At 46.2% G+C, this 16,375-nt stretch overlaps 1 protein-coding gene across 1 annotated transcript in view; it reads left to right on the forward strand.

The window, feature by feature from the left end:
- LOC147663472 (uncharacterized) overlaps nt 1-15,339 on the forward strand; it is a 45,183-nt gene extending 29,844 nt beyond the window's left edge. Inside the window, exons 2-4 of the mRNA XM_086950424.1 lie at nt 11,960-12,067; nt 13,290-13,415; nt 14,927-15,339. Of these exons, the coding sequence (XP_086806550.1) occupies nt 11,960-12,067; nt 13,290-13,415; nt 14,927-15,339 (647 nt within the window). The remainder of the gene's footprint in view (nt 1-11,959; nt 12,068-13,289; nt 13,416-14,926) is intronic.
- Nucleotides 15,340-16,375: the final 1,036 nt, after the last annotated feature.

Below are 16,375 nucleotides of genomic sequence, written 5' to 3' on the forward strand. Positions count from 1 at the left end.
TGCATTGTTTAATGAAAGAACTGTCCTGAATAGTACTGTCTAGATCCTGGAATGCATTTCTGTAGGGTATGGTGTGCACAGATGTGTTTGTAGAAGGAGTTTGTCGTTTGTTTTGTTCTTACAGGGTGAACGCCTGTGAAATGTGGGTAATCAATGGCATCTGCTGTGAGCTGCAGACCACGAGTTTGAGTCCCAACTAGACCAAATGTTGCATTCATCTTTCACTTTCTGGTAAATTGGTTATCATTTTATTGGGCAAGAATGATACTGACTATTAATAACATTTTGAAACCAAAGTGAGTTATGAACCACTGTTAAAAACGTATTTACCAACACATGTTATGTCTCAAATAATTGTTTCCAGAAAGAACGCACTAAGGATATTTCCAGACATTGCCTGTTTATGGGACCACAGCACTTGGGCCAAGGATCATACTTACTCCTGCCCTCCATCATCACTCTCCTCTCACTTTTAAGCATCACATTAATTTGTTCTATTCTTACCAGAAGAGTTTCTGTCAGCAACAAATGCAAATGTGGCATAGTTGACATTACCTTTGCTACATTAAAAAAATGTTGGTTCCGGTTCATTCAAAATTCTTGATGTATTTAACTTGGAAGGTGTTACCAAGTAAGAGAGTTACCCCAATTAGGCCAGAAGGGACTGGGTAGGAATATTCCACACAACAAATAGCCCATGGAAGGAACATCTATAATACACAATTGATGTATTAATAATTTTAAAAAATGTCAATGATGAATATAGTACTGGAAAAGGAAACAAGCATTTGCAATGCAATAGGTCTCACATTATGGAAAGTTTGAGCTATTGGCATTGCAAATAATAATGCAATGCAAAAAGCTCAAACTTTCAGTAATGCGAAACCTATTGTATTGCAAATGCTTGTTCTACATTGGTATCTGACTTTTCTTGTGTTATGTGTTCACTTTATGACTGTTTGTGTGCTGCATAAAGACGTTCCTTATTACCTTTAAATTATGCCATAATGCTTTTGTGCATAGCTAACAAAGGGTTAAGTACAGGTTAATTTCATGACTTTTGAAGTTCACTTTGACAAGGATTGTAGTTTTTGCCTGAGCTGACCTTCCCTTCAACCAATAACTCAATTTCTTACATACAGCAACATCGGTATTGTGTTTTATTGTAGGAGTTCTGTAGCATTTTCCCACCTCATATTGACACTTTCGAAAGTAATTACTGCAGCTACACTGCATGGAGGACATAGTCGTTTCGGCTGTAGTTAAATCCACTAGTGCTGAGTTTTGGTGTTGTGTGAGATCCAAGAGTCTGCCCCAGACTTGATTCAGCGGTGTACAGAAGCGGCATAGACTTCTGGTGTAAGCACAGGAATGTGAGGAAACAACACTTAAACCAGCCAAGGGCTGCGGAATGGTATGCAATAGGGTCCTGTCTGCTATTTGGGAAAATGAGTCAGTAAGCGAGGGAAAAGCTAGAGGCCCAATGTAGGATCTGTGTATAAAGAGCAGGAAAGAAATGAGCAGAAGGGATGTGATTAGCGGGAAGTTAACTTCCGAGAAACTTCATAATAAATGTATTTGTTTTCAGTGGCGACACTAAAGGTAGGGATCGAAAGGCAACTACAGCACAGTCACACCCTTCGGAGGAACATCCTGGAGTATGCAAAGAAATCTTTCCCTACCTACCTTACAAACAAGCTGTAAATAAACAGGAGCGGTGTGGCAGAGACATGCACAGATGCTGGGCGTGGATTTGATAAGAGCCCCTTGCTTTATGAGGTGCCCATTTTGTCACGAATCCTCGATTTATGGTGAGGTCCGGTTGGTGCACGCAGAAGCCTGGCACGGGTTAGGTTCATTATATTCAGCTGGTATCAGCAGTTTTCAGCCTAGAACGCTCCCCAGAAATAAAGAGGGTGGGCTGAGATGCGGGTGATAAACTTACCACACGGGTCGATAACAGGAAACAGAGAGGGTCTCGAGGAGTTGGTGGTTTGGCGAAACTATCTGTTAACAAATATATAACACCAGTATCTGTGTCCTGTATAGAGTTTTTTTTGGGACATCTGTGCAGCTGAAGTAATGTAAACACTTTGAATTGCATTTGTTGGACTTCGACCTTAACCCTTTTTTATCATTCGTTTACCTGACTGTACTGGCACTAGCTATTTTCTTCAAGTATTACATTTTAAATATGCCATCTGGCTTAGTAGCCTCTCTGTTTTACAATGATCAGGAGATGGCAGATAAGTGCAGTAAGGTCTCTGAGGAGGGGGATGCTCGCAGTCCACTTTAACTGCTGCTGCATCAACCAGTGACGCCAATCCCTAAGCAATGCCCCCTACCAGTTCCACCACAACTGGCATTACCGTTCCCTCTCCTTATGGGTTACCACCACAAACACTGCTGTTCTTATTGACAGATGTTTTGCAGTTCCGGTGCAGCCCTGCCTGTACTCCGGAAACAGATATCATCATGAGAATGTCAATGTTCACTTTTGACCCTGGCAACCATGATCACCTAGCCTATTGCATTTGGCTAGGCATCAATTTACAGATTGTTTGAACATCAAAGGCAGTTGCAAAACATATCTGCTGGGAATAGATGAGAAAGAAATAGTATGCTGGCAACTAGCATCACATAGTGGTGTCTATAACCATCAGTGATGGCGAGATAGAATGAGAGGTGGAGACAGAGGACTGAGGAAATAGAGGTTGAAGACTGTTGGACCTGGCCCTTTCTGCAAGGTCATCCCCAAACTTTTTGCCTTCCTCTGCCCATTTTTTTTACCTCGTTTTTGCAGGCTTTAGAATTCTAGGCATTTTACCACTGCTAACCAGTGCCAAAGTGCGTATGCTCTGTACTGTGAACATGCTAACATTGGCTTATCCCCAACTGGCATATTAAATTTACTCGGACGTCCCTAATAAAGTGCATTATATGTGCCCAGGACCTGTAAATTGAATGCTACTAGTAGGACTGCGGTACAAAAGGGGGTGGTGATGGACGGAGCATCTGAATCAATCAAACACTCACACCCAGTCAAAAGATCTGGGTTTAATCCATCACCGTTCTTTAGCCCACTCTGCCACCCCAGTTCAGACATGGCTATATGCAAATCAGTCTGACCCTGTGCCTCATGGGAACAGTCCATCCCGAACTGCCAAGCCATGACTTCCCTGGACCGGAAACAAGCTTCCGAGGACCGGTTTCTGGCATTCCAGCCGTCTTCAGCCCGGCTTGCTTGAATCCAGTGGCAAAGTGAGTGTAACGCTTTTGACCGCCATAAGTGTGGCAGGGTATGCTCAGACGCGAGTCCCTTGCTCACTTTGCCACTGGATTCAAGCAAGCGGGCTGAAGACGGCTGGAATGCCAGAAACCGGTCTTCGGAAGCTTGTTTCAGGGAAGACATGACTTGGCAGTTCAGGCTGAACTGTTCCCATGAGGCACAGGGTCAGACTGATTTGCATATAGCCATGTCTGAACTGGGGTGGCAGAGTGGGCTAAAGAACGGTGATGGATTAAAAAAAATTGATACTTGTATAGCCCACTACTCACCCGCAAGGGTCTCAAGGCGCTTGTACGAATACCGCTGTGGAACCCATCCTGGCTTTCACTGTGAGGCGTCCACTCCTGGGCACCCCCAAGGTGGAGGCCAGGCATCCTTAGCGTTGTGGGGGCCGTTGTGGAGATTAAGCAAGCTATTGCCCAGAGTTGCAGTAACATGGTCCAGGCCTGCCATTGCAAGACCTGTGTGAGTAGTTTTAAACTGTCATTTCGACCTGGAAAGCCTACTTACCAGGCCGAAATGTTACTTTTTGTTTCATATAATTCACTCCTAGGGTAGGCCGTAGGCAGCCCCATAGGCAGGGTGCAGTGTATTTAAAAGGTAGGACATGTACTTTTGAGTTTTGCAAGTCCTGGTGGTGAAATCAATCAATCAGGCTTTTGCCTCCTGTTTGTCGTTTGGATCTCTGCAGGATTGGATCTCTGTTGTCTCCAGTGCGTCCCAAGTAGAAGCTGAAAGTTGATGCACTTGGTGGCTTCATGGATGCTCCGTACGTCCAGGGTTGGTCTCCATTTTTGAGGCGAGAGAAGCAGCTTTGACAGGCGTGAGGGGGGACCATGCCTCGGACAAAACAGATACACCCCAAAAACCTCAGAGGTGTTGCCTGCCTCATCCTAAGGACCTTCAAGCTGGATCTACTTTGTTTCTGAATAATCGTTAACTTCTTGCACAAGAAATGAGGGCTGTTTGCAATCAAGTGGGGAGATATAGGTATTGCAGGTCCCTAGTGGTTGGCATTGTTCTTTTTTCATTCCCATTGGCTACCTTTCGCTAAGCCTTATAGGACTTGTAGTTTTATTAAGTTCTTGACTGCTGCTGTTAATAAATTGCAAGATCAGAATCAATCAATCAATCAGGGGATTGTAAAGCATGGTACTCACCCATGAGGGTCGCAGGGCGCTGGAGGGGCGGTGGTAAGCAGCTCCGTTCGTCGAAGAGCCAGGGCTTGAGGGTCTTCCTGATGATGTTCAGAGAGAGGGCGTGTTAGATGTCTATAGGGAGCTCGTTCCATGTCTTTGCCGCGATGTAGGAGAAGGCTCTAGTTCTGGCTCTGCAAATGCACAGGATTTCGGGGAGGGCAAGGTCAACAGATCGGAGGTTTCCCTTGGGTACGTGAAAGGAGATTCTCTCGTTGAGGTATTGGGGTCTGGTGTTGTGGAGGCATTTGTTGGCATGGGTGAGTATCTTGAAAGTCACCTCCTTCTCAATGGGGAGCCAGTGGAGGTTCGGCAGGTGTTTTGTGATGTGTTTGTGTTGAGGGACGCTAAGGACAAGTCCGGCTGCGGTGTTCTGTATGTTCGAACGTTTGCGGAGCAGAGACTTGTTGATTCCGGTGTAGAGGACGTTTCCATAGACCAGTCTGTTGGTCATGAGTGCCTGGGTGACGGTCTTCCTTGATTCGAGGGGGGGTCCATTTGAAGGTCTTTCGGAGGATGCGGAGTGTGTTGAAGCAGCAGCAGCCGACGGAGTTGACCTGTCTGTTAATGGAGAGGGAGGAGTTGAATACAATGTCAATGTTTCTGGCGTAGTCCGTGGGGGTGGGCGGCTGCTGAGGGCATTGGGCCACCAAGTGTTATCCCATGCAGAGGGGTGGGTCCAAAGATGAGGACCTCTGGCTTCTCACAGTTGAGCTTCAGGCAGCTGTTTCCCATCCAGGATGCAATGTCCTTCATTCCTTTCTGGAAGTTGAGGCTGGTGGTGCAGGGGTCCTTGGTGAAGGAGAGGATGAGCTAGTTCTCATAGGCACATGATATTATGCTGAGTCCGTGCGGTCTGATGATGTCACTGAGGGGTGCCATTTAGATGTAGAAGAGCGTGGGGTTGAGCTATGATCCTTATGGTACTCCGAAGTTGATTTCTGTGGGTTCGGAGAGGAAAGGTGGCAGTCTTATTCTTTGGGTTCTACCGGTAAGGAAGGAGCAGATCCAGTCAATGACGGTTTCCTGTATGACAGCATTGTGGAGTCTGGTGGTGAGTGTAGGCTGGGAGACGGTGTTGAACGCTGCAGAGAGTTCGAGTAGGATCAGGGTCGTGGTGTGTTCTTGGTCGAGAAGGGTGTGGATGTCGTCTGTTGCGGTGAGTAGGGCGGTCTCGTGGTTGGGTGTCTCTTACATTTGTTTTTCACAACTGCAGGCCTATCTCTCACATAGAATAACCAGGGATTAAAACAATCTTTAACTGTATTTTCCCATTGGGAGGAGATAAAAAATGTAAAGTTTGGTGTCGTGGACTCACACTTTATAAACACATCTTTCAGTAAAGTTGCTTTTTAAAAATTGCAGGTCTGAAGATGCCACTTTTAGAAAGTTGGTGTTTTCTTACTTTAACCATTCTGAGCCTCTACCAGTTTCTGAATACACACCTGGCTTGGGTGACAGCTGGGCTTTGTGCATTCACTCAAAACAGTCACACACAAGGGGAGCTGAAGTGTGACATTTGTATCCTGATGGCCCATCACCAGGGGGATGGGCCTTCTTGAGGTAGATTGGGAGGGCAGAGCTGTCGCCTGCATCTGAATAGGGATGTGCCTGTCCCCACACAAAGAGCTGCATACCCCCCTTAAGTGAGTCTAGAGCCAGGGCAGGAAAGGCAGGAAACTTGTGATCTTCAAAGTCCTCTTTGATGTCTCTCCCACTTCAAAGGTACATTTGGGTATAGGTACTGGGTCCTTGGCACCATCAAATCAGAACTCTACTGGAACAAAGGACATTCTTCCTGGAAGAAGATCTGCTGTGCTGTAGGAGGGAATAGCACCTTGCTACTTGCTCTGCCATGTTGGCCCGCTGAGTGCTGTGTTACAGGAAGGACTGCTTCTTTGAAACATTTACTGCTGTATTGGCCTGCTGCTTCTTGCCTGGTAGTGAAGGGGACTGAACCTGCTCTCTACATCATTGAGTTCAAGATTCTCCAAGGGCTTGTTGGCTTGCTTCCTGTTTTTAGAAGTATCAGGAACGCAAAAGACTTCTTGCAACTCTGCTGGTGCTGCGCGACTCTGCAATCTGTGATACCTATCCTTGCCTGAGGTGCACCCTCTAGTCCCGGCCCTCAGAAGTGGGCTCTGCAGCTGATATCTGCAAAAATGAAGCATTGCCTCAACTACTCGAGAATTTCTGCCACATAGCCGCTTCGATGCTGATGCGGAGGCTGCTCAATGACGAAGAATCTACAGCCTATGTGGCTCCACGATGCTTGTTACAGCTTGACGGCAATGTATTGCATTTACCTCGATGGAGCTCAACGACAATGCGTTATCCGGTTTGCGTGGCTCGACAACAACACAGTAAGCTCCTGACATCAACAAAAGCTCCACCCACGGTATATCTTCAGGAGGATCTGTCTGGGTCAAGTAGCCACCCTGCCGTCAATCGCGGTTAGCCTGCACTTTGGATTTGCACCATTCCCTCGCGTCATCAAGTAACCTTTTGACCGCTAGTGACTTCTAAGTATTGTTTTTACATTTAGGAGTTGATTCTGATCTCGGTCAGACGGCTCACAGAAAGCTGCCCGTAGCCTTACCTCACAACCGAATCGTTCCAGGAGCCGGGCCATCCGGGCTAGGAAGTATGATACGGAAAAGTGCCAAATTCCTGACCGACACGTACTCCATTAAGCATGGGCGGATTTCGCGGCTCCACGATCTGCGAATTTGCTGGTTTGCGGATTTGCGGATTCGCGGATCCGCAAAATCCGCGAATTTGTGGATTTGCGGATTTTGCTGATTTTTTTAATGGGGGGGTCTTCTGTGCGAGTTCAAGTGCCTCTTGTGTGTATAAATGGTCAGAGACCGATCAGAGCAGCAGATGAAGAGAAAGAAGCTCCTGGTCACAGGAACAGCACGAGGATTGCGCTTGTGAAAGTCAAGGATACAAAGGCCTCTATCCAGCATCACAGCTGATTTTCGATTGTAGATTTGGGAAGAAGGCACCCCTGGCCAGCCTCGATGACGCTCACGATTGTTTTTGAGCTGATGAATGAGTCACTGAATTTGAGCTTCAACTAGTTCCAGCGACCATGTGTGTGTTACTATGCAATCGCCCCGAAGGGCGCAGGGGTCCCTTGAGTGAGCTGTCCATCATAGTGGGTAAATGGCGGGAAGACGGTGCACACCGCGAGTGTGTGAGCGGGGCCAAACGGGCGGGGTCTCCATGCAAGTTCACATGCCTCTTGTGTGTATAAAAGGTCAGAGACCGATCAGAGCAGCAGATCAAGAGAAAGAAGCTCATGGTCACAGGAACAGCACGAGGATTGCACTCGTGAAAGTCAAGGATGCAAAGGCCTCTATCCAGCATCACAGCTGATTTTCGACGGTAGATTTGGGAAGAAGGCACACCTGCCGAGCCTCGACGACGCTCACAATTGTTTTTGGGCTGATGAATGAGTCACTGAATTTGAGCTTCAACTAGTTCCAGCGACCATGTGTGTGTTACTATGCAATCGCACCGATGTACGCAGGGGTCCCTTGAGTGAGCTGTCCATCCATCATCTTGTAACTATTTTAGGATATCGCCAGCAAGCTGCCAGCGCCATCCTAAAATAGTTACTAAATTAGCTTCACGAATAGATAAAATAAAGCAGGTGCTCGAGCACCTGCTTTATTTTATCTATTAGTGCTTCCTGTGCTTCCTGTTTAAGCTAGCTTAGTAACTATTTTAGGATGGCGCAGGCAGCTTGCCGGTGCCATCCTAAAATAGTTACAACAACAACTTCAAGCTTGAAGGCTTGAACTTTTGCCCCCCGAATCCGCCGCTCGCAGATTCGCGGATTTTCGGTAAATTCGCGGGAGTTCGTGGATTGCGGATTTACCGAAAATCCGCGAAATTCGCGAGCGGAACGGATTTTGAGCTCACGCTTAGACTCCATCCACAATTTCCGTACGAGCCGGATCTGTAAACGCCCAATTTGAGTCGCACGGTACCATTATCACTGCAATTTCCGTCCGGTCAAGTACAATGCGTACTTCCTACGCGCAGGATGGATTGCCACTTGCAGCATGTCACAGCATCCGGGAAAGCAGCATATCAGGTACAATTCGCGTCGGAACACACTCAATAGCTATGAGACAGACTAGCTAGCAACGGGTAAGAGACGGAGCAACAAGCATCGTGTACAAGACGAACACATCATGAATCCCATCGCGCAGGTCATACCAGTACTGTACATCTTGCCCGGATCAGGAATAGACGCGGACGGCGCAAATGGTAAGTCAGACACCCACCACACAAAGAAACGACACGTACCCGCCAAATGTCACACACATCCAGGGGGTCCATATCCTGTCCACTAGCAACAGGCCACTATAGGGGTCGCACGGCTATCACTACTGCCACTCCCACCCATATGTTGAAGGTTGCCTATCACTGCTGCCAACCCCACTCATAGGGGCTATGTTGCCTATCACTACTGCCACCCCACCCATATGTGGTATGTTGCCTATCACTACTGCCACCCCCAAACATGTGTGGTATGTTGCCTATCACTACTGCCACCCCCTGTCCTATGGGCTATGTTGCCTATCACTACTGCTACCCCCACCCATATGTTGAATGTTGCCTATCACTTCTGCCACCCCCACCCATATGTGGGATGTTGCCTATCACTACAGCCACCCCCACCCATTTGTGGTATGTTGCCTATCACTACTGCCACCCCCACTCATATGTGGCATGTTGCCTAGCACTACTGCCACCCCCACTCATAGGGGTTTTGTTGCCTATCACAGCTGCCACCCCCACTCATAGGGGCTATGTTGCCTATCACTACTGTCACCCCACCCATATGTGGTATGTTGCCTATCACTACTGCCACCCCGTCCATATGTTGAATATTGCCTATCACTACTGCCACCCCACCCATATGTGGTATGTTGCCTATCACTACTGCCACCCCCACCTATATGTGGTATGTTGCCTATCAACACTGCCACCGCCACCCATATGTGGTATGTTGCCTCTCACTACTGCAACCCCCACCCATACGTTGAATGTTGCCTATCACTACTGCCACCCCCATCCATATGTTGAATGTTGCCTATCACTACTGCCACCCCCACCCATATGTGGTATGTTGCCTATCACTACTGCCACCCCCACCTATATGTGGTATGTTGCCTATCAACACTGCCACCGCCACCCATATGTGGTATGTTGCCTATCACTACTGCCACCCACACTCATAGGGGCTATGTTGCCTATCACAACTGCCACCCCCACTCATAGGGGCTATGTTGCCTATCACTACTGCCACCCCTACCCATATGTGGTATGTTGCCTATGACTACTGCCACCCCCACTCAAAGGGGCTATATTGCCTATCACAACTGTCACCCCACTCATAGGGGTTATGTTGCCTTTCACTACTGCCACCCCCACCCATATGTTGAATGTGGCCTATCACTACTGCCACCCCCACACATACGTTGAATGTTCCCTATCACTCCTGCCACCCCCACTCATAGGGGGCTGTGTGACTATCCATATCAACACCTCACCCATAGGATAGGTGATGAGCCACACATCCATCATACATCAACCTCAGGTATGTCAGCAAATTACACCCCCCCCTAATATCATGACAACAGTGTGTACTCTTTGACAAATGCCCCAACAGTGAATATGAGTTAGAACATACAATGTAACTACCATCACACGTGTGACCAATAACTGAGTGGGGGCTACACAAGTCAAGCATCACATTAGCACTGTGTCAATGTTCTCTAACTCCCATCACTGTGTAGATCAAATGTAAATTGTGTGGTTCCAAACTGCCGCAAAAGTTGAGCATTGTGGTAATGGGTCTAACCCCCATCATCATAGTGACCAAAAGGTAAGTGTCATCATGGCAAAAGCAGCAAATGCCAAACAGCATGTATGATCCCTGGTCTCAACACATGAAACACTTCTGTGACAAAGTAGTGGTTGTGTCACATACCCACAGAGATGTGGTGAGGCAAACAGTGCTGTGAAAATAAAACATACTCTCGGCAATGTGCAGACAAGCACCACTCATGGGGGCTGTCATTGCATACAGTGTACAATGACACAAACGCAGAAGTGACCATCAAAATGCATACTCATGTCTCGAAAATAGACACAAAGCAATACATCTTGCGTAAACTGTAGGTATCAGGTCACAAATACCCCATTCCATGGCAGCTATGGGACCTAACAACTAGGATCACTGTGCAGAATGATGAGATAGAGATATGACTCACAGGGACAGCAGGGAAAATCACCCAAACAACATCCAAACGATTGCCCATTACAGCAATACCAATGCACTGGTGCCGATGTACAAACACAAACAGGCAACCTCACACTGCACATCTCACACAACATGTGTTTGTGTGTGTCTCGGTATCCATAGGCAACTACACAACACATGAGGGGAGCTGAACCACAATGAAACAGATGGGGACACAGTGCCATACAAAAGTGAGCCATTAATTGGGCACCCCTTAGTGGGCAATCAGGTATTGTAAGATGAGAAGGATCCCAACAGACACATGTGACACAAGCTTGAATGAACAGTAACTAAAACAGCAGGAGACAGACCCAAAACAGCACTAACCCCAGGGACCATAAATTGAGGTGGCACAAGCGGCGCATTGCTGGAGTTGCATTGCAAGCAAGACGCAGCTCCAGCAATGCTCTGGTGTGTCCTATCTTCCCAATGCTGCGTCAAGCCGTATGTCTGCTTCAAGCAGGCGCAGGGTTTTGACGCAGCATTGGCCTAAAAGTGACTGAGTGAAATCTTGTAGATTTCACTCAGCCACTTTTAGGAGGCGTTCCTGCGCAGGAACCCCCTCCCTTGCGCCAGAATGCCCCCTGAGGGCGCAGGGCTTTACAATGTGATGCATCTCCTAGATGCATCACGTTGTTAATATACCCCATACCATGGTGCCTCTTTTGCGCTGCCGCTGCGTCACAAATGTCACGCAACGACGGAGCAAAAGAGCTGCAAGGGGCTTGTAAATCTGCCCCTAGAGACTCAAGTCCCATCCTTCCTTTGTTCTCCTGCCACTAAGAAGAGATAGTGGTGGTGGATTGATAGTTTGAGTATATTATGACTGGTTCTTTAGTAGGAAACTTTTTATTTTTCCCACTGGTCTGCAATCACGATGGACTGTGTGTGTCACTTCTCGTGCTGCGGAGTGCTGCCTGCCAGTCCTAGTCGAACCTTTTTGTAGTTGGTTTAGTGAGTTACATAACTTTCCAAGTAGACGGTACGCAAATCCAGCAATACTAATATCCTAGTAGACCACATCAGATAGGTCAATACATTTTGTTCAATTGTTGTCTATTTCCCCAAAATAATTTATTGTTTTTTTGAAATGTTTGATTTGGTTGACAACAATCATCCATGTTTGTGTCTTTCTTTCATGTTGTACATCAGCATCCCCCAGGGAAAAGGGGACACAGGAGGAGGTAGCGGCACCGGCGGAGAAGGGACAAGATAAGGAAGGCCCAGATCGGTCTGCCGAGGGCTCCTCTGCTGGCCCCAGTAAGTTTTCCTGTTAATATTAATAATTATACTTCCCTATCTGTTACAGCACCTATTTTTTCCTAACGTTCCTCATTCGATTTTTTCTAAATCGTCTTTGATCTTCTTGTAGACTGTTTCTAAATTTTTATCCTACCTCTACTATGACTCCCTGTGGTACTACTAGATTATTGTTAGTCTGTCTGTGTAGCTAACTAAGCTTGCACAGTTGGCAGAAGGTGTTAAACAAAACTCCCAATCTATTCAACAAAAGCTCCATGCACTGAGTGCAGTCCTCTGGGTTGTCCATAATGTCTTTTGAAGTCTTCTAAATGTTTATGCTTTGACAATTCCCAACAATAAAATGTCAATGGCCACCAAGAAAGAATAAGATACTAGTTTACTTTTTGATTGGATAGGAGGACAATCCATACTACTACTGTTGCAGGGACTATTCTGGACAAACAGAACTATGGACACGAAATAGTACATTGTGTATCAATTATAATAGGCGCAGTTAGACTTTCCACATACCTCAATAATAACAGAATTTGAAACCCCAATCTCCTTACTGACTAGCTAGTATGTCAGAGTCATTTAGCTCCCGAATTCATCGATGATTGATCCCCAATGATTATAGAACCCAGGACATAAGACTACGGAGTCAGAGTCCCGACCTCTCAGAGCCACGGACTCAGGCTTGCAAATTGCAAACCCTTTCGCTCACTCACTCATGACCAAAAACCACAGAGTCAATGTAAGTTTTAAAGCTTTATTATAAGTAAAAACATTTATTAAAATCAAGTTCATCATACAACATAAACAGTGGATTAAAAATTGAAAAGTGCTTAGTGATTTCACACATTAATTGTGGTCTAGCCCTCACCTGGTTGGAACTTCAAGTCTTCTTTGTGGTGCTGAATCGTTGCTGATTCCGTCCAAGTGATGATGATCTGATCTTGCTCTTGTTCTTAGAAGGGAAGCTTCTGTCTGTTATGAGAAAAATGGTGCGTGTTAAAAAGCAAGCATTCATCAGTTGTGCCAAAAAGTGTAGCAAGACATGTTACGGCTAAGCATAACTAAAAAACACCCTTCCCTGAAAAAAGGGCAATTTGTAGTTTAGACTAGAGAGTCACAAATTATTAAATTTGTTTGTGTAGTCATAGTAAATTTTTTTCATTCCTAGACAAAATACTAGGGAGTGGTGTATATGGCATCTAAGAATCTAAAATGTATTTTCTAGGCGGAACATCGGCACAGCCATTCACCGGTTCCGGGGCCAGCGCAGAGGTGGGTACTCCTGGGGCGGAGGCGGTGCAACAGCCAGCGGGAACTGCTGTGGGGGATGCCACGGGAGTGGCGGGTAGTGGTAAGCTATTATATTCCTTATGTATTGAGATTGCAGACTGCAGAGTGTGCTCTCTGCACGGTTGTATATGTTGTACAGTACAAGTATACTTTACTGTTAAGAAGACTTACAAATTTAGAACTAAGTTTTTATCAACCAGGTAGTAGCCTCCTCTAAATTGACTTCAACTCAGCTGTGAAAGTTTTATCGAGAAGCCAAGTCAGATCAGAGATAAACTTGATGGATGTGATGAACGAAAAGGGAAAGAAGGGTGTTAGTAAGTGTGGAAGGACGAGCGAGTTCAAAGTAATGATAGCTGTCAAAGAATGATACGTGTTTTTGAATGCTGCCCGAGGTGGCTGGGAATATGATGCATGGCCGGTTGAAGGATGAAGCAAGGATGGGTGGAAGGAGAAAGGGAAGAGGACTGCCTGGGTGAGTAAAACAGAAACTGTATGTGTGCGCAATATATCCTTTGGTTCAAATTCACATGCAAGTCAAACACGGATGCATGGCTTGCGGTTTCCAAAATAAAATGAAAAAGTTATTTTTCCGTGAGAAAAACTTAGGTTTGTCCAGTTGAGACATTAAGAAGAATGATTGACATTTACTTTGAATGGATGGATGCCTGGATCATGGTACTATCTGACTCATAGATAGCATATGTGTATGTAGACAGAGTAGAGGGTCACTGGATAAAGTAAGTGTTACTTTGAAGAGCATGTAACACCGCACCCTCACATCTGTTCCAGTTTAGCAAAGGCAAGGAAAAGAAGTTGTAATTTTTCTGAATACTACCATGAACAGTAGCAGTAGTTTGTATTGCAAGCACAGCATATATCCGACGATTATGGGGGCCACTCACTACCTCTGTTAATAATTTTAGTACAACTCTGTCATTCATGTGTGGCCTATCAGTGTTCACTCAATAAAAAGCAAAGTACCTAAAGTCATCCCATATGTAAGCAAATATCCTGTGAAGGGATGGATAATCATATTATTTATCTTCTTCCTTTTCCTTTTCTAGTAGTCATTGGCACTGTAGGGTGAAAGTTAAATTAATTAAGCAGTAACCCTTGTAACAGAGTATTCTCAGTGCCACCCGTAATAGAAAAGTAAGAGCTTCACCACCTGCATGTACTGGACTGGTACAGTAACGCAAGTCTGTGTAATCATGGCTTGCGTCTGTTTTTCTCGGGTGCAAGTTGACTACGCTGGCATTATGCCGGCTTCCAGAAGTTTACGTACCAATTTCGCTAAACAAGAGAGAAGAATAAGAATAAGCCTGGTGTACTGTCATAGTCGGCTCTAATGTAGTGAGTCCATATAGTGCTCATAGAATTGATTCCTGAAACTCCCACTAATGTTAGAGCAGAGGCTGACGAAGTGGGAGGTTAGATACATACAGGCCACAAATGTTATGTACTGTGCTTGAAAGTTGCTAGTTCTACTGTGACACAACTTTCTGCTGAATTATTTTGTGTTAATCTTAAAGAACATTGGTTACAGTATGTCTTTCTTTCTTCATATAGATACTCCTTCCAAACTTACATGGAAGGAGCTGGCTAGATGGGCCCGGCAAAGGAAGCTGGAGGCGATTGTCGCCGAATATCGGTGGCTGGTGGCCCAGGAGGAGGAGGACACGCAGTCGCAGTCCACCACAACACCCACCGCGACAGCTGGCTCCTCCTCTGCGCTCCCTGGGTCAGCCAGTCAGTGCAAGTCTCCAGCAGTACGGAGCCGTGGTACCGCAGCCACCCGCCACCGCCAAGTAGCCAAAAAATCAGCTGCCCCCCACAGCAGGTACAAGGCCCGCATCCACCACCTAAGCCTCAGGGTGTCCAATCTTGAGCAGGAGATGGAGAGAATGAAGAGCTTGCTCAAGAAGAACCTCCGCGGGGAGCAACGGACCCACCTGGCCAAAGGAAACCGCCAGCAGCACTAGAGGAGGAGAGACTGTTCCTTGCCCCTTTTTTAAAGACTTTTGGGGGGGTGGGAATTGGGAGTTGAGTTTTTTCTTGGACTTTGGGGACTTTTTCACTGACATTCTTTGCGGTTAGGGAGGGGGGTGGGTCAGGTCTTGCGGGTTTGTTTATTTTTATTATGGATTGAAATAATTATTTACTTTCAAGTTAAACATTGCTGACGAGTGTTTACTGTTTTGCCGGGGAGGCGGGGGGCGGGGGGGTTAACTGTTCATTTGTTTTCCGGAAACATAACTGGCTGCTTGATTCAAATTGTCTAAGTAATCGCCAAATGTTTACAAAAGTAAGTGCCACTCACAGAGTTAGTGAATTCAATTGTCCTTCTACTTTAGTAGTACTACCGTCAGTCTCTCCTCTCTCCTCCTCCTCCATTATTCTTCCTCCCCCCCAAACGCTTATCTTACCTGTGATTCATGTTTGAGAATAGGCCTAGGGCTAGGCACAGGGCTGGCTGTAAGCATGGGCGAATTTTGCGAATTCGCAATTCGCGAATTTGCGGATTTGCGAATTGGCAATCAGCAAAATTCGCGAATTTGTGGATTTTTTTGTTTTTGCATGTTCGCGGGTGTTCGCGAGGCGCTTTGCAATTTCGCAGGGGGGAGTTTGCCTGCTTAATCACTGCCACCCTCTCGTTTTTTATGCCCATCTGCCCTCTATACCACTCGTTTCTGTGCCCTTCTGCCCTCTGCCCCACTCATTTTTTGTCCCCTTCTGCCCTCTGTCCCACTTTTGTGCCCTTCTGCCCTCAGCCCCACTTAGAATGGCGCCGGCAAGCTGCCAGCGCCATTCTAAAATAGCTAGAAATAGCTTCAACAGGAAGCACTAATAGATAAAGTAAAGCAGGTGCTCCAGTTGAAGGTCAAATTAAGTTACACAATCATTAATCACCCCAAGTTTGGGGTGATTAATGATTGTGTAACTGAATTTGAGCAGCACCTGCTTTACTTTATCTATTAGAGCTTCCTGTTGAAGCTGACTTTTGTAACTATTTTAGAA

This window comes from Lissotriton vulgaris, unplaced genomic scaffold (genome assembly GCF_964263255.1).
Source record: "Lissotriton vulgaris unplaced genomic scaffold, aLisVul1.2 SCAFFOLD_516, whole genome shotgun sequence".
Taxonomy (NCBI): Eukaryota; Metazoa; Chordata; class Amphibia; order Caudata; family Salamandridae; genus Lissotriton; species Lissotriton vulgaris.